The sequence below is a fragment of the Phragmites australis genome, chromosome 7 (assembly GCF_958298935.1).
Source record: "Phragmites australis chromosome 7, lpPhrAust1.1, whole genome shotgun sequence".
Classification (NCBI taxonomy): domain Eukaryota; kingdom Viridiplantae; phylum Streptophyta; class Magnoliopsida; order Poales; family Poaceae; genus Phragmites; species Phragmites australis.
In genome coordinates, this window is record NC_084927.1 from 1,510,459 (window position 1) to 1,537,221 (window position 26,763).

A 26,763-nucleotide genomic window follows, 5' to 3' on the forward strand; every position below is an offset into this window, starting at 1 on the left:
GCCCCTGGTGAGACTTTTTGATGATTCTTGCTGGTCTATACTTGTATACCGAGACATATTTCTTGTCTTATCTCTGCAGTGGGCTACCTATCATAATTTGATCTCTGGATGGTATTCTGCTGTAAGTTCAGAGATTGATTAGCATATCAGATTTTGGATAAAGAAGTTAGTTCATCCTTTTTGTTATATCATTACTTGTTTGAATCCTGTTGTTCAGTCTCTATTTCTGTCTTGGCAAGAAATTGCTTGTCCTTTTCAGAATCTGTGCTCTCTGATTTGGTACAACAGCACTGTCCATGATGATATTGTGTGATTTTTGAGAATTCTGTAAATAACTAGATGAGAACTTAGTAAATTTTCTAGTCATTGATGTACTCAATAGAACAATTAGGGGGCAGAACCTTGATTGTCTTGGGGCCAATTATTATTTATTTTCTGAGAGCACTTTTATACACCTACTATTCAATTCTTTCTGTACACTGAGACCGTATTTCTTTTTTACTCCTGTTATGTGTTGTATTAAAAATTACACTATTTTCATACTTATTTTTCTTTTTGCAAATGATGAAATTGAAGACCATACATATGAATGCAAAGCTCGACTGAGATGCTTATTACACAAGTCCAAACAGGAAGGTTTTGCAGCATACAACAGTCAAGATATACATGCCGAACTAAAATTGTCTACCTTTAAAAATAAGGAGAATTTGATTTCATGTGTAAATATGTTGTAATTCTAGTTCCTATTGTAATCATTATTTTGCTATGTAAGATGATGTGACTTGTAAGATCAATGTGTCACTTGTCAGTACCTTTGTGCATATTTATGCCTATTTTGCTACGTAAGATGTGACTTCTTTTTGTTAAATGTGGTCATAATGTACTCAATTACAATATTATATATGTATGCATTCTATCTATCGACTCCTTCATGTTATCTCTCTTTCGACAGCCTCTCTCCCTCCCTTGTTGGTTTTATCTCTATCTCCCTCCTTCATCATCTCTCTATATGTAGAATACTCAACCGCCCGTCGTCATCGTATACAGAACTTCCAGAAAGGGATGGCACCACCAACCACTGATCCGGCCTAGGTGCTAGAAGGAGTTGTAGTGCCGCCGTAAAATATTGAAGAAGGTAGCCCAAGCCACTACCTCAATCTGGACCAAACAGACGCCTGTGGAGGCGATGAAGTAATTCATAAGTAGAAGAATGCATTTGTTCAACATATTATCGTATAGGTTCTTAATATTTTTTTCGCTTATGCACAGATGCTTGATGCTCCTGAGGGTCACGACAATAAGCAATCCCAGGAGCGGCATCGTGCCCGAGGTCCCTCGAAGATGCTTACGGGACGATTTGTGATCACGGAGGTCTCACTAGCAAGGGAGCCAACTGCACCAGAGAGAGTTCTGGGGCCATACAAGTCAGTCTGTGGGATAGCTACTAAGGATCACGTGCCCATCAGCTACAGATTGCGGACTGGCAAACAAGGTGATCCGCACGTGGTTCCTAATTCAATCAAGAACGACATCCTGCGGCCCAAGATATTAGAGAGGTTCGAGTTTCCTGTAGAGACAGATATGGATGTAGTTAAGCGTAAAGCGCTAATGATTATGGACCTTTCATTTAAGAATTGGAAGGGCACACTGAACAGAACCTATATGCAGAAAGGTACAACGCCAGATTTCAACAAATAGCCGCAACTAAAAGATCATTGGTAAGTATTTGCAGAGTACAAGTTGTCAGAAGAAGCATAGATGTTGAGTGAGGTGAACAAAGTAAACTTTAAGAAGAACCTCTACCCTCACAAAGTCAGCAGAAAGGCAGTGGCAACAACAGCTAGATAAACTGCGAGAGAGAGGTGTCACGCCTGAGACGGAGGGCTGGAGCGAATGATCGACGCGCTTACTTCTTGGGAGGGGTGCTTCTTACTTGTATGATGAAAGCTTATGCTTTATGACTTTCAAAGATCAGTAAGTGATGCAAACTCTTGCAAAAAAGCTTACGGAAGCTCACGAGCAGTCTGCATAAGGCTCTTTCAAGTTAGACAAGGATAGGGACGAGCACTGGGAAACAAGGAGCACGGCGGTCGCACACGAGGTATTGGGGTGATGGGTTGGAAATATGAATTCCCAGGCAACATCGATAGTTACAAGAGTCGAAAGGGATCCCAAGCAGAACGAGAGACACAACAAGCTAGGATGATAGAAATACTTGAACAAGCGCTACAAAAGGAGAGATAACATACAGAAGAAAATATAACACAAGTAGTACAATAAGCCCTCATGCGTCAACGGAGCGCCATTGTAAGCGAACACAAATGACCGGTAACATCTCCTAATGTTGCGCACTCCATCCCCGGTGGTCGTCGGAGTAGCTGTGCGTCCACGGGAGTTCCAGGAGCTGACCCCATCACTTATCCCGTGGACCTCATCACAGCACGGACACCGTGTGAACTACACATTGGTGCTAGAAATATTACCATCAAGGTGGCTTCCGATGTGGCTTATCCCCGCGGCTCCCATAGTATCATTATGTTGGGGTGGACTACCCCGTAGAGAAGGGGACGAACATTATAAAGAGAACGAGCACACATTTATCGCGTGGGAGAAAGTCTACATAGTGTTTCCATCAGGGATAGATACCGAGAACCTTTACTCTCCACGACACCCCGGGCTGCCGTCGCCTCAAAGATCTCCCTCTCCTCAACCATCTCCTAAAAGAAGTCCATCTCCTTAGCCATCGCTTCGAAGAAGCTATAGTATAAGTGCACCCGCTATCACTACAACTGATCCGAAAGATCCTGTTGAAGTGAAACTAGAACAGGAAACGATCTAAAATACACATTTTTTTGCGTACAACAAACTCTGGGATACAACGCGTGCTTGCTTCGAGGAATGAGATGTCGAAGACCGTCTAACTCCGAGTTTACAGGGGGTACAGTGAATGCGTCTGTCTATTTTTCTTGGAGCTCTACTTCGGGTATTCAAGCTACTTTGCGGGCGATATATGCACGGGGAGCTTTTACTACTCCAACACACGAGTTACAAGTATTATAAAAGAAATTTCTTCTATGGTGTTTGGTTTGAGTGAAATAGCAACAGACTTTTCTTTTTCGAGAAAATATCGAGAGACCTTCCAAACCGAACCCATTGGTTTATGTTAAGGAGTAAAATGGTTTGATTTATCACCACCTAGTTTCTCATGAGCATATCTGGTCACACTTATGTTCCATTTGAATGAATGTAAACCCTCGCAAAAAAGGAAGATTGAATGACTGGAAACGGGGATTCCCAAGTTGGAAAAGAAAAATGCGTCCTAGTGATCAATTTGGTCACAGGCTAAGCAGCTATCTCACGTATACGAGCCAGCTCCGTATTGGGCCACACAGAATTGCTATGACTGTCGTTGGGCTATTTTTCTTGGACTAAGTTCAGATGAACAAGGCCAGTGAAGGAGGTTTTTGGGCTCTTCTTTTAGTTTACTTATTAGTTTCGATTATATTTTCTTCTTTTTTGCTTTTCATTTTATTTTCCTTTTTTTGGATGCGCAACAGAGCAGCATGACATATTCAATTAAGTAAAAAGAGTCTCATCCAAAGGTACAAAAAAATGAAAAATAAAACCATGGGAAAAAATAACAGACATTTGCTGACAAAAAAAAAAAAAATGGAACAACCGACAACAACTGCAAGCAATGGACATCTGCTTACTGTGACCCCGACGACTAGTATTTTTCCTGGATCCACCTCTCATCGGCATCCATTTTTAGGGTGGGTAGTAGGAGCATAATGTGTGAGAAGCATGTTTATCCAGGTTTTAGATTTTGGTGTTACAGATATGTAGCTCAATCGTATTTGTTCATATCTCTACTTGGCACGAGATAACAAGCAACCTTTTGTATCTCTTAGTTAAGAAAAAGCTAAGATGAGCTATCTTTCCACCAAGAAAGAGACTCAAACCCAAGTGTTAGTGTGTTGCTTGTTGTAATCAACCATAAGTAATTATACTAGAGTTGCACTGTGACGCCTCCTCGCCAGTTGCCCAAGCCCATCACTGTAGCGCCTCCCAGCCTTTGACCACTCTTGTCTTCCCTGCATCACAGCTGTGGCGCTCCCTCAGCCCAGCCCAAAGTCACTGCCGCTAACAGGCGGATCCCAGAACGAACCCGGTCAAAACCATCCTCATCTCTTTTGGGTGCAAAGACTCATCATCAACCTGAGTCCCTGCAAGTTGATCACACGCCACGTCCGATCAATTTTAGTTCACCTCCTTGCATGGACGACCTCGCCCCGGGTCTGTGCGTGAGCTCGGCTCACCGACCGACCTATGCCAACGGGTGGATGACCGGGGGTCCAAGACCAAAGCCTCCTTCCAGCCCACGAACACCGATCAGTCCAGGGTACATGCGACCCTCTCTCTCCCTCCTCCGGGTCGCCTCTCTCTCCTTCCACTACCACCTTCCCTCCACCGTTGGATGAGGTGAGCGAGCAACACCTCACCTCTACTACAGCACCCTGTCAAATCATCTCTACGACGAGTATATTTTGAGGAAACTTAGCAACTCACGCTCAGAAGTTGAGTCAACCAACTAGTCGATTCTCAGGAGTGGCTTTCTTCACCATGACGGAATTAGCCAACCACTTAGGGTCATACAAACCTGTATTCAGGATCTTGCTTATTTCTTCCTAAATTGCTTCTCAGCGGTCACTAGCAAAACGATGGAGTTTTTGCCGAATGGGTTCTGAACCAGGCCGAATAGCTAGCTTGTGTTCGATCACCTCTCAAGAGATTCCAGACATATCAAATGGTTGCCATACAAACACATCTGTGTCTGCCTAGAGAAGGGTGACAAGCTCGAATTCCTATTTTGGATCTAGCATAGAGCCTATCCGAATGCACTTGGATGGCTCTGCTGGGTCTGATGGAATTGTCTTCTTGTCATCATTAGGTGTCGGAGTTATCTTGGGTCTGGAGTGCTTAGGTTGCTTTTGTATAGAATTAACGTCATACAATGGCAACTGCTTGACTAGTTCAAGGCCTTTCTTGTCGCACTTCAGAGCCATACGCTTATCTCCGCATACTACAATAATTCCCTTTGGCCCTGGCAACTTCACATATTGGTATGCGTAATAAACGCCAGTCTTATACTTGGCCAGGGTTGGCCAACCGAGAATGGCATTATATGCTGTCTCAAAATCAGCCACGTCGATTAGGATTTTCTCTGTTCGGAAATTCTTGGAGGTCCTGAAAGTAACGGGGAGCGAGACTTGGCCGATAGGTTTAGTCTAAGAGCCTGGTATTATACCATGAAAAGCATGCTTCACCGGCTTGATATTTGATCTAAGAACCTACATTGCATCCAAATTACAAAGAAACAAAATGTTTAAGGAACTTCCACCATCGATAAGAACTCTGTTACCTTGCAGTTGTTGATGGTAGGCTCAACCACGATCAGACAACGACTAGGATGACTAATTGAGTCGGGACAATTGGTTTGATCGAAATGGATTGGGATGTCTGACCACTTGAGGACTTTCGATATGGAAGGTGTTATGGCGCAGACTTCTCGCTTGACGCGCTTGTACAGTCGCTTTGACCCATAGGTGGCAGATCCCCCAAACATATGGTTGATGGTACGCTCACTACTCTGAAACAGCATATCTTCGTCTTCTTCATCACGTTGTTGGGATCTAGATTCCTCTCCACCTGTTTTAGCATGATGCAGCAGGTGGCCAAGTCATGCATATCAGATCTATGGATAGGACACCACTTTCTGTTCATGTCCTCTTCCGATGAGGGTTTCTTACTCTTGTCGGGAAATCAATAGGACTTAAAGTCCTTATCATGAGTCACTGACATGATGTTCAGTGTCTCAACCTACTTCTTCTTTTTAGCCTTGTCGGTTTCCTGAAGCTTGTGATGAGGACATCACTCTTTCGGATACACACACAGCGAGTATTCCTCCAACAATAGATCTATTGACATGAGCTCGTGCACGTCAACTAAATCATGAGGTGAGTTCTTTCCTTAGTGTTCCTTTATATTTTGATAAGGATGGGATGCTACTAAATAATTGTGATGTATTGTTACTTAGGAACACGGGAGAAGAACAGCAAGGGCGCCCAAGCCAAGGTGTAGGTCCAATTAAGTTCGAGTCTGTTTCGGAGTCCAAGACCAGCCTGCACTAAAATCGTCGCCCAGGACGCATACGGACTCCGTTTTTGACGTTCTACACATGGTTGGAAAGCTAAGGAGATAAGCTTTCCAACGGGACTGGTCCTATGTCCAAATTCTTTCTGAGTCAACAGGAATCATCGAAACAAGTGGACATCCAGAATCTGTCAGGGTGCTGCGCCACCATCTTTTGGGCCGTTGGGCCGTGTAATGTGTTGGAGTCCATTAGGGACGCGTCCAGGGGTCCTTGGACGACCCTAGTCTTTTATATACAGTAGCCGCCGCCCTAAATAGGGTTGGGTTTTGCTTAGATATTGATCTACACACAGATTGTGAGATTTTCGCTCTTGTTCCGGACCGACTAGGCCGCCGCAAGTGTTTGTGGAACCCCGACTTCTAGTGCTTGAATTCTATTCACAATATTTCAGATTGCATCTTCTATGTTCCTGCTTGTGTTTTCGGTACGCTAGCAGGGATTGAGCCTTCTTGGCGAGGTCAACCGCGCGACACGGTTGATAACCAATGGAGCTGTGGTGTAGTGATTGCAAGGGAGACGATCTGTTCGGATCGAAGTCTTTGGATCATCGATGTCGAGTTCTCCACGTACCAACTTATCGCTACCTATCGAAAGATCAGACCAACATTACTCATCAACTGGTATCAGATTTTCAGGTTGCCTGTTAGGTAATTTCGTTTTTCCCCTTTAGATTAGTCTGTTTTTCATTTGCCTAGAGTCCAGAAAAAGCTAAAAAAATTCCGTCAATTTCCGTTGCCCTAGAACCCTTTGTGCCTTTGCAATTTTTGTTTTCAGTTGCTCGTTGTTGAGTTTGTGTCCGTGGTCGAGTCTTGTTGCTGGTTTTAGAGTCGTGTTCTTGGTCTTTAGTCAACGCTCCGTGCTATTTTGATCACGCCGCTATCCCATTGCCACCATCCCTACCAACAAGTCGAGCCACCACATTACTCGATTTGCCACCGCGAGCCGCCTTGTGTTACTTTCTGCCACGCCAACCCTAGATAGGTCGCAAGCCGCCTTATATCAATTGCCCTGCCACCGCTGCCCTCCTTGTTCATCTCGCGATCCTATTGCTTGCAATACCTTAAAGAGATCAATTTCTGCAAGAGGTGCCTTGAAAAAAACCCTAACTTGACAGGGGTTCAGTAAAACGGCCATAACTTTCTCATACGGACTCGGAATCAGGCAAATTTTTTTTTCACGGATATCTACAGAAAAAGTTATATCCGTTGCTCCCCCGCTTCTCCGGGTTCCGCCGAAAATTCTTTCCTAAATTCGGCTCGGAAGATTGAGTATTCGAGCCGCGAAGTTTCCACACGCTTTTCAAAGAATGTGCTTGATTTTCTATAGGCCACATCTTGCATCCGTTTGAGCTGAAAATTTCTGTGGTTGTTTCTTGTGTGCTCCTAGTTGAGAAAAAAATATCAGAAAAATATGAAAAAAAAATTCGTGATTCCTACTAGTGCTAAAAGACAAAAAAAGAGGAGCACATAGAGAACACCCAGATAATTGTGCTGTTAGTTGTGTCTTTCTCTGATCATCCTTTTTAGCTTTGTTTTAGCTGTTGTGCTAGGACTAGGGACACGTGATAGACCAGCAACTGTGATTCATACTTTGAACACTTATTTAGCTTTGCTCATCTGATTACAGTTATTGCTAATCCTTGCTACCATATTGTGCCTTACAAGCTCCACCTCCTTTGATCCGAATAGGTTCACTCTTGCAATCATCCCACGCTTCCAGACTTGTCACCGGTTGTTCCTCCTTGCTGCGTTGGTAAGAACATTTGTAAGAGCGTGGTAAGATGCTTGAGTGTGTGTGATTCCACCTTCCACCACCTAGTAGTTGATAGGGATAATATTGTGTTGTCCTTTATTTTCTACTAACCATGTCAGGTGATGGCTCTCTGTCGGATTTTAAGGATTGTGTGTCCAAGGAAGAACTCAACAAAGCCTTGCAGGATCATACTAGACTATTGACAGACATTAGAACAAGCATTGCTAACCTCGTCATGCGAGTCAACGACCTTGAGTTGCGACAGCCACCACAGGATGATGAACATTCACATGATGATGATACTAATAATGGTGACCAAGAAGATGGTGAGGTTTTTGTTGGGCAAGATGCGCGTGCTGAGCAACGTCCTCGTGCTGAACAATTACGTTGTGATCAACAACAACGTCGTCAAGGTAATGGAGGTAATAATGTTAATCGCAACGGTCGCGATGATCCTTATTCTAAGATTAAGTTTTCAATACCTCCTTTTGATGGTGCATATGATGCTGATGCTTATTTGAATTGGGAAATGACGGTTGATCAAAAGTATAGTTCTCATATGGTTCCTGAAATGCATAGAGTTATACTAGCCACTTGTGAGTTCACGAATTATGCTATTATTTGGTGGAATGGTTTAGTTTCTAGTGGCTTAGAACCTGAATCATGGTCTAGACTAAAGCGTGCCATGCGCAATAGATTTATTCCTCCTGATTATACACGTGAATTGAAAAAGAAATTGCAGCGCTTAAATCAAGATTCTAAATCTGTGCATGATTACTATCAAGAGCTTCAAATTGCTATGCTTCGTTGTAGTATACAAGAGGATGATGAGGATACCATGATTCGTTTTTACTCCGGGTTGAGACGTGAAATTCAGGACCTTGTTGATTATAAAGATTACAATACTACCAATAGGTTGTTCCATTTTGCTATCTTGGCAGAAAAAGAACTGCAGGGTCGACAACAGGTGCAGAAATTGCGGAACAATTTTGGGAGTACATCTACTTCACGAGTACCACCGGGACAAGCAACAACATTCCCTTCTACATCTACACGATCTGCTGCCCCCTCCTCCAACACTCGGGCGCGTACAGCAGGAGCACCACAACCATCACGTGAGGTGAGCAAATCTACTGTTTCGCAGGATCCAATGCCAGGCTCTTCTTCAGGTGCAACTACCACGAGTCGTACAACGGGCATTGTGTGCCGTCGCTGCCAAGGCATTGGCCACATCATGAAGGATTGCCCAAGCCAGCGACCATATTCCGCAACAGCAGATGGTGGATATGTTAGTCATAGTGATGTCGAGGAAGAATATGCATTTGAAGCTAATCTTGCAGCCGATCATGACATGGATAGTGAGGGGGAGGAGATTAGTGGTGCCGCTGCCACGGAGAGTTATGCAGCACGCACCTTCTTTGTGAAGCGAGTTTTGAGTTCTCAAATGGGGCAAGCAGAGCAGCTACAACGCCATAATTTATTCCAGACATTCCTCATTGTCAAAGATGCACATGTTCGTACCATAATTGATGGCGGGAGTTGCAACAACCTCTTGAGCTCCGATCTTGTGAAGAATCTTTCCTTGTCCACAGGTGCACATCCTCATCCATACTACATTCAGTGGTTCAATAACAGCGGTAACGTTAAGGTAACACAATCTGCGAGAGTACATTTTTCTATTGGTTCCTACCATGACTATGCTGATTTTGATGTAGTGCCTATGCAAGCATGTTCACTTTTGTTAGGCCGTCCTTGGGAATTTGATACCGATGCTACACACCATGGCAGAAGTAATAAATACTCTCTCATGCACAAGGGAAAGAAAATCTCTTTGCTTCCTTTGACACCTGCTAAAATTGTGCAATGTGATAAAGCGCTAGCTGAAAAAGAAAAGAAAGAACGTGTTTTGGAATCTGAAAATCAGCAAGTAGCTCAATCTGTTTTCCCACCTAGGAAAGAGAAGAACACACCTAGGTCCGAAGGCATTAAGTTAAAGGGTGGTGTTATGCTTGCTACTAAATCTGACCTTGCTGAAATTCAAGATAATGATACTTTGTGCTATGCTTTGGTATGCAAAGAGATTTTATTTTCAATTGATGATATACCTAGCTCTTTGCCTGCTGCTGTCACTAACCTTTTGCAGGAGTATAAGGATGTCTTTCCAGCTGAGATACCCCCGGGGCTGCCACCATTGAGAGGGATAGGGCACCAAATGGATTTGATCCCGGGAGCAACTTTGCCAAACCACGTTGCATATAGGACCAATCCGGAGGAGACTAAGGAAATTCAGCGACAAGTCCAAGACCTTTTGGACCGTGGGTACGTACGAGAGAGCCTTAGTCCTTGTGTTATTCCTGTTCTTTTGGTTCCTAAGAAAGATGGTACATGGCGCATGTGTGTTGATTGTAGAGCAATTAATAATATCACAATAAGGTATCGTCACCCTATTCCTAGGCTAGACGACATGCTTGATGAGTTGAGTGGTTCTATTATTTTCACGAAAATTGACTTGCGTAGTGGTTACCACCAAATAAGAATGAAATTAGGAGATGAATGGAAAACTGCTTTCAAAACTAAGTTCGGTCTATATGAGTGGTTACTGATGTCTTTTGGTTTAACTAATGCACCTAGCACTTTCATGAGATTGATGAATGAGGTTTTACGTGCTTTCATAGGAAGATTTGTGGTGGTGTACTTTGATGATATTTTGATCTATAGCAAGTCACATGAAGAACACATTGATCATCTACGTGCTATTTTTACTGCTTTGAGAGAGGCACGTTTGTTTGCTAACCTTGACAAGTGCACCTTTTGCACGAATAGAGTTGCTTTTCTTGGCTATGTTGTTACTCTACAGGGAATTGAAGTGGATGAAGCTAAAATTGAAGCCATTAAGAGCTGGCCGACCCCTGGGACTATCACACAGGTGAGAAGCTTTCCTGGCCTTGCAGGGTTCTATTGGCATTTTGTGAGAGATTTCAGCACCATTGCTGCCCCACTCAATGAGTTGACAAAGAAGGGCGTTCCATTCCAATGGGGGCTAGCACAAGAACAAGCTTTTAATACGCTGAAAGATAAGCTTACGCATGCACCTCTACTCCAACTTCTGGACTTTAGTAAGACTTTTGAGTTAGAATGTGATGCTAGCGGCATTGGAATTGGAGGAGTGCTACTACAAGGAGGTAAACCCGTTGCTTATTTTAGTGAGAAATTGAATGGGCCATCTCTTAATTATTCGACTTATAATAAGGAGTTGTATGCTTTAGTGCGAGTTTTAGAAACATGGCAACATTATCTTTGGCCCAAGGAGTTTATTATTCATTCTGATCATGAAGCTTTGAAACATATTAGAAGCCAAGCCAAACTGAACAAACGTCATGCTAAATGGGTTGAATTTATAGAGTCATTTTCTTATATCATTAAACACAAGAAAGGTAAAGACAATGTCATTGCAGATGTGTTATCTAGACGTTATACCATGCTATCCCAACTCGATCATAAGATTTTTGGTTTAGAAACAAATTTGTGAGTACAAATTTGTGAGGATCCACCGATCTAGTACACTGAATTATTTTGCTCTACCTCATCTCAAAGCTGAGCATTTGTGAGTACAAATTTGTGAGCCTGATGGGATCCGATCTTGTCATAATAGCAGTTACAAGTGGATCATAAACAGATTCTAGACTAGTAAACATATAGATGACAATCTCATCTTCTTTCACAGGATGGCCACATCGGCTACTAAAGCTTCCGCCAACGATTGCACCTTGTCGAAGTAGACCATCATGGTGAGGTCCTTCTGGATGGTGGCAAGTTGCTTCCGAAGTTGCATGATCTTGGCACAAGACTGGGATGAGAACATCCCCTCAAGAGCCGCCCACACCTGGGCGGCAAAACTCGTGAAGATAACTTGGTCAAAAACTTCAATAGAGAGAGAGATGCAAGCACAGTACTGAAGACCATCTGATCCTGTTGGAGCCAGCTATTGTATAGTGGATTTGGATCTTGTCACCATCTTGTTGGGCGTGATGTTGCTTCCCTTGACAAAACCGAGTAGCTTTTGCCCTCGGAGCAGAGGAATGATCTCAGCCTTCCAAAGCAGGTAATTGTCACCAGTCAACTTGATGTTGATTAGGTGGCCATAGGAAGGAACCGGCAGTAGTCCACCGATGTCAAGGTGTTGGCGGCAGCGGTAAGCGACACCATGGCTGAGGTTGTAGAGGATTGGGTAGACATGGATTAGGGAAGAAGTGGCTCTGGTACCATGTGAGAAGTATCAGAGGGTTTGGAATTTGCCGCACTCTCCATGGTGCTGGCCTTCATATATACATATACATGGCAACAACCGTGCAGGACAATGAATAGTAACTAGCAAGGATGCCGTATACAATCAGGACTCAATGCTATTCTATTCTATCTATACATCAACTGCCACATCAGGCATATCTCACGTACAACCAACTCAAACTCTTTCTATCTTTCAACAGTGGGGATGTGTATTTGGTTGATTAGCTTACGATAATGCCTAGGAGAATTTGATTCTACGTAGTTAAGCGTGTATGCTAGCTGTTGCGTGTAATCAATCTGGGAATATTTGCTCAATTCGTGGGTTAATTAGGTTATTGTGATGTCTGCTTAGATTTGGTTGGTGTAGGGTCATTGGTGTTGGTGGTTGTGGATTGCTGGATGGAATCACTATGTGTTCTCCTTACCCCGCTGTATTTCTGAACTATACAATGCCTACATTATATTCTTAATTAGGTTCAGTGGTAGTCTGGTGCTGGTTGCTTTTGCCATATTTCGGTTCTTGGTTCTCTCTTTGTTTGTTTCAATGGAGCGTGCAGGAAACATCCATCCGCAGCTCAATTGCTGAGACCAGCTGTTGTCGGATTTGCTCCTCCTGCGTCTCCGGTTGTTCCATGGTCTTAGGTAGGGATGGCAAGGGAGGGCCACATCACCTGCGCCGGTCCCCCACCGCAAAGTCCGCCGAAGCCCAAGTTTCGCCAGCTCACCATAGCGAGCGCGTCGTACCACCCTAGCTACGTCTGCCCCTCTGCTTCGCCGGTGTCAACTGCTGCTCCGCCGTTGCTTCCACTGCTGCTGTTCGACAGCAGGTCCGGTACCTTTACTTGGCCACGACAGCGCCACCCATTGTTAATACACGGTGCCCGGCTGGGTGGTGAGGAATATTTAACAATTTGCCACTCTTATAAGGTGGGTGGCATCAGATTTATCATCTTGACTCACTAAGAACAAAAAGTACCACTTCTTGAGAATGGCAAAAAGTTAAATGCTTTATGGATTTGGATCTTGTCACCATCTTGTTGGGCGCGATGTTGGTTCCCTTGACTAAACTGAGTAGTTGTTGTCCTCGGAGCAGAGGAATGATCTCAGCCTTCCAAAGCAGGTAATTGTCACCAGTCAGCTTGATGTTGATTAGGTGGCCATAGGAAGGAACCGACAATAGTCCACCGATGTCAAGGTGTTGGCGGCAGTGGTAAGCAACACCATGGCTGAGGCTGTAGAGGATTGGGTAGACATGGATTAGGGAAGAAGAGGCTCCGGTACCATGTGAGATGTATCAGAGGGTTTGGAATTTGCCGCACTCTCCATGGTGCCGGCTTTCATATACACGGCAACAACTGTGCAGGATAGTGAATAGTAACCAGCAAGGATGTCGTATACAATCAGGATTCAGTGCTATTCTATTCTATCTATACCACATCAGGCATATCTCACGTACAACCAACTCAAACTCTTTCTATCTTTCAATAATGGGGATGTGTATTTGGTTGATTAGCTTACTATAATGCCTAGGAGAATTTGATTCTGCATGGTTAAGCGTGTATGCTAGATGTTGCATGTAATCAATCCGGGTATATTTGTTCAATTTGTGGGTTAATTAGGTTATTGTGATGTCTGCTTAGATTTGGTTGGTGTAGGGTCATTGGTGTTGGTGGCTATGGATTGCTGGATGGAATCACTGTGTTCTCCTTACCCCGCTGTTCCGCCGTTGCTTCCACTGCTGCTCCGCCGTTGCTTCCACTGCTGCTGTTCGACAGCAGGTTCGGTACCTTTACTTGGTCACGACAGCACCACCTATTGTTAATACACGGTGCCCGGCTGGACGGTGAGGAGTATTTAACAATTTACCACTCTTATAAGGTGGGTGAATCATGTTGACTAAGAACAAAAATTACCACTTCTTAAGAGTGGCAAAACGTTAAATGCTTTATGGTTTATATATATTGGCGCCAAACTGAACTGGGATCTTATTTATTTGCCCAATGGGTTTATGATAACAATTTGCACTGGACAAAACAGCATCTGATCTACTGTCAATTGTATGAACGTGTAGAATTTGCATATCTTTCATTGCAGTTTTAACAAATAACTATGTTTACTTAATCTGTCAGCTTGAACCAATTAAGTACTTCTTGCAAGAAGGTACGCTACGATTGTTACAATCACCAAGCTATGCCTCTTCTCGAATCTTGTAGTCAAATAAAAAGAACATGTTTAGTTTGAATTCTCTAAAGATACAACACATAATGATACAAGGTACACATGTTTGGTGCATATCTAAATAGCAATGCTCATTTCCTTATACTCCCAGATGCTCTCTGTAAGCATCGCAGTTTGTATCTGATCGCACATATTGATTTCAACATGCAAGTTGACTGCTCTATGGACTACAAATTTTGTCCCTTTTAAGCTAGCATAAAAATATAAAATGGTGGCTTTCCTTTTCCTCAATGGACGGAAGCCTTATTGATCACTCACTTGTTCTGTATTACACAATCTGTATTGTGTATCCTTATGCCGCTCAAAATATAACCACCAAATGCGTCCATTTGCATGTGTGGATGAGTGCGTGATGGAAGGACCTGTGTTGGATAAAAGGAATACCATAATTTTGTAAATGTTGGCGACACATTAAATTAAATTACAAGTAACAGTGCTGTATTCTTCCTATCTTTTGCAACTGTTGCAAACATAGACCATCCTGTGGGGAAATTACAAAAAAAATGACAGATGCACAAGTAACCACTAATCATTGATTCTAAGTGGTATGTCAAGGTAATAATTCCGATGATAATAATAGCCAACAAAAAATTTACTACTATTTGCCTATAGCATATTAAGCACTCATCATACATCTCAGCAGTTACTACAGAATGCAAAGAAAATTCAGCCTTCAAATGCACCATTTAAGCACAATGATTATGAAACTCTAAAACACAGAAGTACAGCTATTTCTGATTTAACTTCCTCATTGCCAATGTACTGACCTGGTATTCACGAAGCCAGGGTTCAGAAATCTGCAATCCAATAGCCATTTTTGATCCTTGCAAGCTATGCATGCAAGTCGCAAGAGGCTGCATGTAGATATGAGACAACAAGCTATAAGTAACAACGGAAAGTACATTGAAGAGGAAACATAAATGAGGACGAAACAAATTTGCCACATAAGTTAATACTTAATAATTTCAGGTAAAACGATGATATCTATTATGCTTTGCAGGAACTTCAATATGGATTCTAGATAGTACAAACTCTAGGCACAAATGCAACAAACCAAAGTTTTGAAACTGGCATGATCTGTATCCAAGTCAAGGAATATTTACCTGAAGATTCCGATGATAGATAGCAAATGGAGCTGAATACGACAATAGTGGAAGCAGATCAGCAACCAAACTTTCAACCTCATAGTCCGGGGAAGCAACAATCAAGCTGCATTAAGAAGAAAGCCACCATGTTAATGAGAACATGTGCTACAATAGCGGAATGGCTTTCTTCTATAACTTGTGTTACCTGCTAAAGCCATGTTCTTTCCAATATTCCATCTTCTCTGGTGATGGTGTCTTTCCGGGTTTAAGTGATTTGGATGCTATTGACCTACCATCATTGCCTTTGCAATCTACAGATTAACATGGCATCAGGAGATCAAACCTTAACTTCATTAGAAATTTCTTATCTTAGCTTCATCAACTACTTACCTAAAGACGAATTTTCGTCCTGAACAAGATGCTCATCCAATGAAGGCTCAGAGATCTCCATATCAATTGGTTGTTCTGCCGATAATGGTGGCTTCTCATCTGATACTGCTGTGTCACCTTGTTGTGCCAGAGATAACTGTGTATCCTCAGCTGATACTACAATAGGTTCGATCACCTCCCCCTGAGTGCCACCATTGGCAACAGAAGGGGTATTGCCAGGATTTTGCAATGAGCATAGGTCACTAAGTGGCGCCTGAACAATCCTGAATGGAAAGTTTATCATAGTATTTTCAGACACAGTATAGCTTGACTTACAAATTGGATGCAACCTAGGTTATAATTTCAAATGCTTCATACATATCTCTATAATTTCAAACAACAATATAATAATGTTTCTTACATGGCACTATGGCAGTGTTGACCAAGAAAAAGTGAATGATTATATAAAATTGGATGGTGATACATGAGTTCTCAAATAACCAGTTAGATTGCAAATGTACCCTATATCACATTGTTTTATGAATTCATACAATCTAACAAGACTCAATTCAATGAACAAAATAGTTTGTGCATAAATTATCCCAATAGAGTAATAGTGAAAGGTCCAACTTTACAACTCTACAGTGTCCAAATATTTATTTCATGTGTTCTGAATAACAAATGGTTGGACTTCAGATGGAAAAATGCTATTAAATTGATTACAAGTTCACTTTGTCATAACCCAGTTATTCTAAAAAATCTCTAATTTATTACCACTCTTCTCTGTAATGAAAAGCCATATTGTGCCAAAAGAGAAGTACCTGCTGGCCATGTCACTACTCAAATTGTACATTCTTATAATGTCTATGGAGCTGGGTGCTTTACTAAGATATGTGCTGCAAACATATCCTGTACCTGTAAATGTAATGCACAACAGATATTGTGAAGAGAGATTCTATGAATTCACATAAAAGATGCACTGTAATGGGTATGCCAAGAAAACACACAAAAAAAAAAACATTTGTAGTTTAACATCTAGAAATTTGACGAATGCCTGAAGTTGGCACTTGGCAGGTACCTGTAACTTAACATAATTAGTGAATATCGCTTGCAATCTGTGGCAACAAGCAGTATGATGTGCCCAAATTAAGGATCACATACCAAAGCATTTGTTATTGGCTAATTGCTCATACCACATAAGCATAAATTACACTACCATATAGCGAGTTGAGCCGAAAAATGTGTTGAGTTCTTGTCAAATATAACTCACTAAATAATAGTGTATTTTGAGGAAAAAAAAAAGTGAAACGTTTAGTGAACGGGGTTTGAGATCCAACAAAATGATGCATCGATCGCAAGGGTATTTGTACATGTATAGGAGCACACCATACTTAACTAACTCCTAACCAACCATAAGCTATCTAAGCTGGAGACCAGCCACGAGAATAGGATCATGGAGATAGTACGCGACATGTGCACTAGATGTATTTGAAGGAGTAGCATAAATCTCGCTAACATTTCTGCATATAGCCGATATAGCTGACTGTATTCAACTCAATAGTATCCAATTTAGGTTAATCCAATGGTATTACTGTGGTAAAGATACAGATAAACATAGTTTACCTCCTAAGCGCTCAGCAACAGCTCCAACAACTAAACCTCCAACCATATCAACCACAAGCACATCTGAATATGGACCAATATTTGCCATAGACAACAAGAGAGACAGTGTGTCAACTCGCATAAACCTAGGAACCACAGAAAAAAAAAACAGCACAAAGTAAATGAGTTGCAATCAAGTTATGTACACATCAAACCCCAACAAAACCCCTGAAATTTGAATATGACGACAAGACTAAAACAATAGTCGCCAATGAAGAAAGAAAAATATTTACCCTATTCGAACAGGACTTTTCTTGAAATATGTCTCACAAATGCTGCAACATGAAAAGGATCATAAAATTATGCCCGCCCTCTAGATACATCAAACAAAAATTTTAAACTGCATAACCTCTGGCAATTCAATATATAAGGAGTCATGCACTTTGCAACATACAAGCTAAAGAATTGTTACAAAAAAGCTGGTAAACTTTTGGAAGTGCAAAGTTTCATAACAAAATATGGAAAGCTGGGAGGTCTGGTAGGACTCCCTTCGACCGTTCCCCTTCCTAACAAGTACATTGCATTGCAATGTTTACCCTGCCACAAGTTATTATGCACCAAGAACCCCATATCATTACTTTCAGTCAAATGGAAGATACTAAATAAAATTCAGAACAACGGTTACCAGATGTCAAAGAGCAGAAACTGAAAGTACTATCCCCTCTCTAGTTTCTACCCACACTCTCTCTCTCTATTCAACATGTTCCATGACATATTTGAATTCATAGCACAGAACTGGTTGTATTAATAGTAGCACAAAAAATCACCATGTTACCTTATTTGTTGAAGAAAACGTTGAGAAAGTATCTAAAGCATAAATGTTAATATATCTGGTTATACACATGAATACATGACAGTAGCACAGTAATGCGAATTGACAGTATACATCACCAAAAGGACTTGGCATATTTTCATATTGTACAAAAAGGTACCTTCGGGTAGAGGGGCGTCGCAAAAGAACTTTAGGTGCATATTTCTTTTGTTTCTTTAACTTGTATTTCTCCTGTAATTGAAATGATTTAATTAAATAAATCCTCAAAATTCTTCAAACTTCACGAATTAAAGAAAAATACAGTTTGCAAGTTATTGTACTAACTTGTGAAAATACAGTCTTCTTTCTAAATGTGGAGCTATTTGCTATCAAAGCTTCCACAATCTCGTCGCCACTTGCACCGTCCCTATTTTGGTAAATCAAATTGCATGTAAATTTAGATGTGAAATCATAGAGAACAGAGAGAACAAAGCATAGGATGCTGAAATGTAAGTCAAAAATGATAAAACCTCACCTCTTCATTGCCTCTATGTCATCGCTAGATAAATTTTGAGCTGTATTATTATCAACCAGGGACCTATTGTCCCTGGTTTCATCCTGCACTTGGCCATCAGCACCATCTCGTGTGCTATTATCTAGATGAATGATGATGAATGGGAGTCATTGTTACGAAAATCAATTAGTGTAAAGTTACTGAAGTATATCGATGAGAGAGAGAGAGAGAGAAAGAGAGGAAAAAGGGGGCATTTGTTAGATATTGTCAAATCTTAACGATAAGAATCCTTGCAGTAGGATGTGTATTAAAAAGCAATTTGTCCTTAGAAAAACAGAAAGAGATCAAGCTTAAGTGATTTGTACATTTGGCCCAAATCCTAATGCTGCAGGGAGAGTTAAAGGCATGGCCGCATTGCAGGTAGCTCCCTGCACTAAGGCCCTGTTTTGAAAGGAGGGACGGACCCAAATTCTTAGGATTCAGTTCAAATTCTAAGCAAAGCCAGAAAGCACCAAACTTTCTGTACTACCTGGGTTGGTTTCCCTTTTGAGGAAGGCAATTTGTGGATGTTATCGTGATTCAGTCATTGCTTATATATTAATAAAAAAAAATTGAACTCCGAAAAAAGATCACCACCGAGCCACTCGAGAGGCATTTGCTATCTAGGGAAGGTTCAATGGTTAACTAACTAGTGAGCAATAACATTTTTCTATCATTGTTGAGTTGAAAGTTGCAAACTTAAAATTGAAGCTTGAGTTGAAAGATCCAAATATCAAACCGGGAGCTCAAATTTGAAGTGTAAAAAAGAGTTTGAATTACAAGTCGAACTTTTCTCAAGGTTTAGTTAGATGGTCCTTACCGCGAAGTGATGGGGCGTCAGCGGCGGCGCAGGGGACGAGTCCGTCGGCGCCGACGCGGAAAAGGGAGCCGAAGGGGCGGCCCACGAGCGGCTGCAGCGAGCAGGTCTTGTTCCCGATCTTCACCGTCCTGCGACCACATCACAGAGAGGAGGAGACGCGTTAGTGGATCTAGTGGGGCTTCGCAGTAGTAGAGAAGTTGGGGAGGAGAGGGCACTGACGCCGCGGGGCTGAGGCGGAAGAAGGCGAGGCGGTCGCCGTCGTTGATGTCTAGGAGGACGCTGCAGCCCTCCCACGCCTCCCGGGGAATCGCCGGCGGCGGCGGCGGCGGCGGCTCCATTAGATGGGAAGATGTGGGAGTTGGAGGGGAACGAGCAAGGGAGGGTTTAACAAGCGGGTCGGGTCCCACTACAACTTAAGATAAGGTCCGCTGAATCCTGATTCGGATCCGATCACTTCCCTATCGGATCCAGATTCGGATCCGGTCACCCGCCCAGACTCCCTATCGGATCCTGATTCGGATCCAGTCACCCGCCCAGACTCCCTATCGGCCTGATTTGTGATCCAATAGCGAACAAGTTTTCTGCTTCTCTGCTTTTCCTCCAGCCATTTCATTTCAGAACTTGAAACAAATTAGTGTAGCTTCAGTTTGTTCAATATCTGTTTCGGATAGTACTGTATCTGATAATAATGTTGCAGCATTTCATCCTTGCGTGTACTTATGCAGCATTTCATCCAACTTTTTTTTAAATCTATAACATACCTTACAACCTAAAGCCATGTCAGAACGAAGCTGGAGATAAACAACAAAGCTGTGCATGTCAGCAAGATAGATAAGCGTGTAGAATAACACACAGGTTACTCCATGCTATTATCTTGAAAGGATGGAGCTGGGATTGAAAATCCAATCCAACACAGCTGATCGACTGGATATATCAGAACAGAAAGCTGATCGACTCTGGTTCCATTCCATCACAAGCTAGCATGGCTGGCTGAGAAGCAAGCTGCAGATTAACATTGGCAAACATTCTAGCACAAAAAACATCTCCCATGCATTTTCTAGGCTCATGTGAAGATCTGAACGACCAGCGCAACCAGAAACAACCCAATGTTGATGATGTACAATCAAGAAAAGAATAGCATGGAGGAAATTCAGTTTACCAGGTCAAGTTGAGGCAGATATATACTCCATCTTTTGTTACCAGGTTTCGACAATTGTTGTGTGAATGAAGTGAGAACAAATAAACTCTCTAAACAAAAGAACTTCAACTGATGCTTCCCTTTTCCAATCATGACCACCCTTTTAATTTGTTAAACATTGTATCCACCTGTAGCATTACATGTTACAACTTTTTTATAAATCACACACATGCACAAGTCTCAATTCAATGAGACAGAAGAGTTCCTTCCTTCTTTGCTGAATGCCGGAACTGATGGGTCGAATCGATTTACCGGTCTATTCCCTCAATTTTGTCTTCAACCTCTGAGTAGAGCTCCCTGAGCTTTTCCAAGTTCTCCTCTGATGTCTCCCAGTAGCCTCTGCCACTGGCTTCTAGGAAGGTTTGAACCAGCTTCCTGAATGAATTGGGGTTGGTCTCCATGAGCCTCTTCCTCATGGCCTCATCTTCGATGAATGTGGAGTTTGCCTCCTCATAAACCCAGTTGTCAACTTGTCCAGATGTTGCACTCCATCCAACGGTATTTGTGAGCCGCTTCTCAATCTCTCGAACTCCCTCGTAGCCACTCTTCATCATCCCCTCGTACCACTTGGGGTTCAGTAGCTTGGTCCTCGCATCAAGACGCACCGTCTCCGACAGTGTCCTCACCTGGGCATTTGCTGTGGTTGTGTCTGCTATGTACGAGGAAGGAGCCCGTCCATCCTTGCGCAGCCCTTGCACCAGTTTTGTTGGGTCCGAGTCGAAGTAGTGGCTCACATCTGTGAGTGAGATCTCCGACGAGTCGAGGTTCTGGAATGTGGCATCTGCTGTTGCCAGAGCAAGCTCGAACGCCTTGCGCTTCTCTTTCATGCCGGCCCCAGGAGCATCGCTGTCAAATGCAAAAGACTTGCGGCTCAGGTACATGTCCTGGAGCTGCTTCTCGTCGGTCCATGATGCATTCTCCACTGCCAAGTTCACATTCGATGAGTAAGAGCCTGATGCATTTGAGAACACCCTTGTTGCTGCCTCTCTTAGTGAGACACCTAGCTCCTCTGCCTGCTCCTGGGCATGCTTGCGCACATAGTTCATCTCTGCTGGCTCATCCAGTTCAGCGACCATCTTCACGGCCCGGTCCAACAGGTTCATCTGCATCAGAATTCAGAACACGTTGTTCCATAAGTAGCAGTACATCATTCCATTCTTCAGCAATGGATTTATTCTTGTCTATGCAAATGAAGTCTGTGCAAAGAATCAAAGGTAGTGGGATATTCAAATCATACCTGGTTGATGAAAAGATCCCTGAAGACACCCGAGCAATTGACGACGACATCGATCCTGGGACGTCCAAGCTCCTCAAGGCTGACAGGCTCCACACGGTTGACACGGCCGAAGGTGTCAGTGACTGGCCGGACACCAATCATCCACAGCACCTGGGCCAATGACTCACCGTAGGTCTTGATGTTATCAGTGCCCCACAAGACAAGTGCAACTGTCTCAGGATACTTGCCGCCATTGTCAACCTTTTGCCTCTCCAGCAGACGTTCTACAACAATCTTGGCACTCTTCAAGGCAGCCGTAGTCGGGATCGACTGCGGGTCAAGAGCATGGATGTTCTTCCCTGTTGGGAGAACCTTTGGGTTACGGATTGGATCGCCACCGGGGCCAGGTTCAACATAGCTTCCGTCGAGGGCAAGCTTCAAGCTGCCCAGCTCATTGTCTGCCACAATCAGCTTCAAGCACTCCCCCAGGAATGCAAACAAGACCCTCAACTTCTCCCTATCTGCCCTGAGGAACTTGGTCTTGGACAAGTACTGCACCCATGGTTCTGAGAGACCAAAACCAAGAATGGTACTCAGCTTGTTAGCGACATCGACAACTTGCCCCTTGCTGTTTGTGGTCTTCTCAACAAAGGCAGTGATGGCACCACGTGAAGCTTCAGTTATCTGCCTCAGAAGCTCAACATCAGCCAGTATGCCCTTGTCACTTCCCCTGTACACATCTTCAATGTTCCTTCCCACTGTCTCAGCAAGTATGCTGGGCAGTGAGAATATGTTGTCCTCTGGGCGGTCAAGAGCAGCTATGTTCACCAATGTGGCCACAGCTTCGATGGCACTTGGTGGCTCACCAATCACATGCAGACCACACGGCAGGAGCCGTGACTCTATCTCCATGATCTTGGCGTACACCTTTCCAACAATAAGGTCACGCTCTTTTGGTGGGAGCTCCACGCCTTCCTCGGGCAATGGAACGTCCTTGTCGAGGTTACACTGCTTTGCGGTGCTGATGATTGAGCTCACAATCTGCGGGCCACGCCCTGTGTCCTTGAGAGACTGGTAGGAGGAGATGAGCTCTGACAGCTGCTTGAGCCCCTTGTAGAGACCGGCATTCTCAGCCGGTGGTGTCAGGTAGCTGATGGTGTTTGCATAGCTTCGGCGCTTGGCAACCGTGGCCTCTGATGGGTTGTTTGCTGCATAGTAGTAGATGTTGGGGATGTTGCCAATGAGACTGTCAGGAAAGCATGTATCACTCATCCCGACCTGTTTGCCCGGCATGAACTCGAGGGACCCGTGTGTGCCGAAGTGCAGAACAGCATCTGCCTGGAAGATCTTCTCAACAAAAGTGTAGTATGCTGCAAAGCCATGGTGAGGGCTGGCAGACTTTGAGAACAGAAGCCGCATCGGGTCACCTTCATACCCAAAAGTGGGCTGCACACCGATGAAGACATTGCCATACTGCTTCCCATAGACAAGGAGGTTCTCGCCATCAGAATTGAGGTGCCCAGGTGGCTTGCCCCAGTTCTCCTCGAGCAAGGAGGCATAGGAAGTGAGTGCCTGGTACTCACGCACGTTCATGCGGTAAGCAACATTGAGGTTGGGGCTGTTGAACTGGGCTTCCTTGTCATGGATCACCTCCTCGATTAGGGCTTCAGGCGTGTCTGGAAGATCCTCGATGTTGTAGCCGTCATTCTTGAGATCTTTGAGGACAGAGTAGATGGAGTCGAACACATTCAGATATGCTGCACTCCCAACGTTGCCCTTGTCTGGTGGGAAGCTGAAAACAGTGATTGCCAATTTCTTCTCTTCCTGAAGAAAACAGTGACAGACAAAAAAAAGTTAACTTGGAAACTTATGCATACAGGGATTAATAACTCAGTATCAATATTTTTCACCCATGAGTAACTTGTCATGAAAGTGCAAAGCTTTCGTTAAAAGAAAAAACAGGCCATGTCATTGGAATTTAGAATTCTGCACCCGAAGTATTGAATTCTGTCCTTACACTACCTATTACTTCATTACAAGGAATTGAAATTCAGTCAGGTGGCAGCTAAATTAAAGCATGTCATCTGTTATTATCCTTCAATAATCTTCTGTCATGAGATGACACGGGCATCCATCAGGGAGGGTTTTTGGTCAGTTATTTAACCTGGAATTGTCATAGCAGGCTTGTGGCACTGGTATGTACAAGACATTCTTCAGTTCCTGTTTTCAGCTCAACTACTTCACTGTCAATCTGAAAACTGCCATATCATAGATGGCTTATGGCATCGGCATTATCCCTGTTAGTTAATTAACATGTAACCTAGAGTGGCATAGGTACGTATAAGAAATTCCTCAGGTCCAGTTGTCAGATTGACAGTGAAGTAGCTGAGCTAGTACATTAATTAACATGTAATCTATAAGTTTTTTTTTTTTTTTTTTTTTTTTTTGCAGCCCAGATGTACTCCAAGAAGAGAAGAAGGGCAGAATCATCGGTTGTAACATTTACCGTGCCCTTGATCTCTATATTAGAATTTGCAATTTGTGCAGTATTACTAATAATATACAGAGTAACTTTGTGAAATTAAGATATGAGTACCTTAGTTTTCCTCTTGAGTTTTGCCCATCTGATTGCTCTAGTGCAGAGCTGCTCCACCCTCTTGTGCAATGCATGCGATTTCCCTGCATCAAACACAAGAAAAAACACACATTTACAACTCTGCTTCAAGTACATACAGGTGTGCCAGAAATAAGCAAACAAAGGGGATCAGAGCAAGAGGAATTAACGAGAGAAGTGGCAGACTTGCCTGTCCTCGGGTCCCGGCCGGCGAACACGATGGGTTCCATCCCGCCATCGAGCTCCGGGAGCGCGACCTGCAGCGCGACCTGGATGGGGTGAAGCCCCAAGGTGCTGTTCAGCCACTCCTCCGTGGTCTGGAACACGAGCGGGAGCGCGACGATGTACGGCACGTCCAGCTTCTGCAGCGCGGCGATCGCCCTGGGGTGGTCCTGCCTCGCCGGTCCGCCGACGAGCGCGAACCCGGTCAGCGACACCACCGCGTTAACGAACGGCTTGCCGGTGATGGAATCGACCAGGTACCGCTGAGTGGGTCCGGAGAAGTCGAGGCCGCCGGCGAAGATGGGTATGACCTTGGCACCCATGGCCTCCAGCTCCATGATGACGGCCACGTAGTGACCGTCGTCCCCGGTGACAATGTGGCTCCTCTGCAGGACGAGGCCGATGATCGGCGCGTTGGGGTCCTTGAGCTTGTCGTTGGCGTCCCGGCGCGTGCCGTACCAGTTGAGGTACTCCTTGACGTCTTCGTACATGGTGGGCGCGAGCGGGTGCCAGATACCGGCGTCGAGGTAGAGCACGGGGTCGTCGTACTTGATGCCGGCGCCCTTGAGCGCGGGCACGTAGGAGCCGGCGATCATCTTGAGGAAGTTCTGGAGGTTGTCCGGCGACCCGCCGAGCCAGAACTGGAGGCTGAGGATGTAGAGGCGCGCGTCCTGCGCCTTGTCGGAGGGCAGGTACTTGAGCACCTTGGGCAGCGTCCGCACGAGCTTGAGCATGCTGTCTGCGAAGCTGCCGGAGGAGTTCTTGTTGCGCTTGAAGAGCTGGAAGAAGGGGCTCTTGGACTGCCCCAGCTGCGACATGCTGAAGGAGCCGAGCTTGTTGAGGCGCATGACCTCCGGCATGGACGGGAAGACGAGCACGGCGTCCATCCTGTCGCGCTCCTTCTCGACGGCGGCCTTCACCTTAAGCGCCAGCTCCTCGACGAAGATGAGGGAGCCGATGAAGACATTGGCGTCGGCGAGGTCGGCGCAGAAGGCGCGGTATGTGTCCTCGTCCCGGAGCTCCTCGACGAGGTAGCCCACGACCTCGAAGGCGGCGGCGCGGCGCGGGTCGGCGTTGAGCTGCTGCACGGCCGCGGTGACCGAGGACTGGTACTGCGCCTCCAGGACGACGTAGACCACCTTGACCCGGGGGAGCCCGCGCTGCTCGGGCGGCACCACCCGGCGCACGTCGGGGTTGGTCTGCGTGAACAGCCCGTTCCCGCCGGCCACCGCGCACCGTATCGTGGCGCCGCGGCCCCGCGTGGCGGCGAACTGGCGGCGGCTGAGCAGGAAGGAGTGGAGCGGCACGGGCGCACAGAGCTTCTGCGCCGCCCCGGTGGCCGTAGCGAATGGAGTGGACACTAAAGACGACATCTTTACTTACAAATACGACCCTCGAGGAGCAAGTCAGTAGAAAACTAGACTAGAATAAACAAAACGGGGTGAGGTGGCTCGATTCCTCTAGCTGGCGGCGCTTCTCGAAACAGGGGAAGCAAGCAGGGCGGCGTGCGAGCCGCGAATGCATAGGTTGTCAGTGTCCTCGAGGAGAGGACGAGCGGCGAATGTATAGGGAAGGGAAGGGAAGGGAGGAGGATTTGGTGGCGGAAGCCGGGACACGTTGGCAATGGCTGGTGGGGGTGGGGCAGGGGGAGGGGGGGACTGGAAAGGGAGATCGCGATCGGTGGGGGTCGCGCTGTGATTGGCCGCGAGGGATTTCCTGGGCACGCGCGGCCGGAGGGAGGCGATGAGGGCGCGGATAAGCAGCGGTCGCTGTTGGCGCCCT

General features: G+C 44.6%; 2 protein-coding genes and 1 non-coding gene across 4 annotated transcripts; all 3 read right to left on the reverse strand.

Annotated features, from left to right (window-relative positions):
• Window positions 1–11,552: 11,552 nt before the first annotated feature.
• LOC133925675 (small nucleolar RNA Z247) lies at window positions 11,553–11,691 on the reverse strand. Its single transcript, XR_009910949.1, has one exon. It is a non-coding gene; the product is annotated as a small nucleolar RNA Z247 (small nucleolar RNA).
• A 2,769-nt stretch (window positions 11,692–14,460) lies between these two features.
• On the reverse strand, window positions 14,461–20,839 carry LOC133923845 (uncharacterized). Of its 2 annotated transcripts, XM_062369121.1 has the most exons (13): window positions 19,951–20,839; window positions 19,732–19,859; window positions 18,894–19,014; window positions 18,704–18,785; window positions 18,540–18,610; window positions 17,841–17,882; window positions 17,569–17,693; window positions 16,767–16,860; window positions 15,967–16,229; window positions 15,782–15,887; window positions 15,595–15,700; window positions 15,259–15,345; window positions 14,461–14,853 (listed from the first exon to the last, which is right to left on the reverse strand). In XM_062369121.1, exons 1-13 carry the CDS (start codon window positions 20,067–20,069, stop codon window positions 14,746–14,748), a joined length of 1,452 nt encoding a protein of 483 aa, XP_062225105.1. In that variant the 5' UTR covers window positions 20,070–20,839; the 3' UTR covers window positions 14,461–14,745. The 2 variants fall into 2 exon arrangements, with proteins under 2 accessions (XP_062225105.1, XP_062225106.1); XM_062369122.1 differs by lacking the exon at window positions 17,841–17,882.
• A 141-nt stretch (window positions 20,840–20,980) lies between these two features.
• On the reverse strand, window positions 20,981–26,578 carry LOC133923844 (magnesium-chelatase subunit ChlH, chloroplastic). The gene is made up of 4 exons (XM_062369120.1): window positions 24,950–26,578; window positions 24,742–24,824; window positions 22,167–23,969; window positions 20,981–22,032 (listed from the first exon to the last, which is right to left on the reverse strand). The coding sequence occupies exons 1-4, from the start codon at window positions 26,352–26,354 to the stop codon at window positions 21,178–21,180; spliced, it is 4,146 nt and encodes a 1,381-aa protein (XP_062225104.1). The 5' UTR covers window positions 26,355–26,578; the 3' UTR covers window positions 20,981–21,177.
• Between the last annotated feature and the right edge of the window lie 185 nt (window positions 26,579–26,763).

Bases quoted from the DNA above. Each gene is read 5' to 3' on its own strand.
- LOC133923845 (XM_062369121.1), bottom strand. From the start codon at position 20,069: ATGGAGCCGCCGCCGCCGCCGCCGCCGGCGATTCCCCGGGAGGCGTGG. The intron at 19,015-19,731 runs GTAAGGACCATC...TCATTCATCTAG, and splicing joins TGACGCCCCATCACTTCGCG to ATAATAGCACACGAGATGGT. The intron at 18,611-18,703 runs GTTAGTACAATA...TTTCAATTACAG, and splicing joins AGAAGACTGTATTTTCACAA to GAGAAATACAAGTTAAAGAA.
- LOC133923844 (XM_062369120.1), bottom strand. From the start codon at position 26,354: ATGTCGTCTTTAGTGTCCACTCCATTCGCTACGGCCACCGGGGCGGCG. The intron at 24,825-24,949 runs GCAAGTCTGCCA...TGTTTGATGCAG, and splicing joins CGGCCGGGACCCGAGGACAG to GGAAATCGCATGCATTGCAC. The intron at 22,033-22,166 runs GTATGATTTGAA...ATTCTGATGCAG, and splicing joins GGGATCTTTTCATCAACCAG to ATGAACCTGTTGGACCGGGC.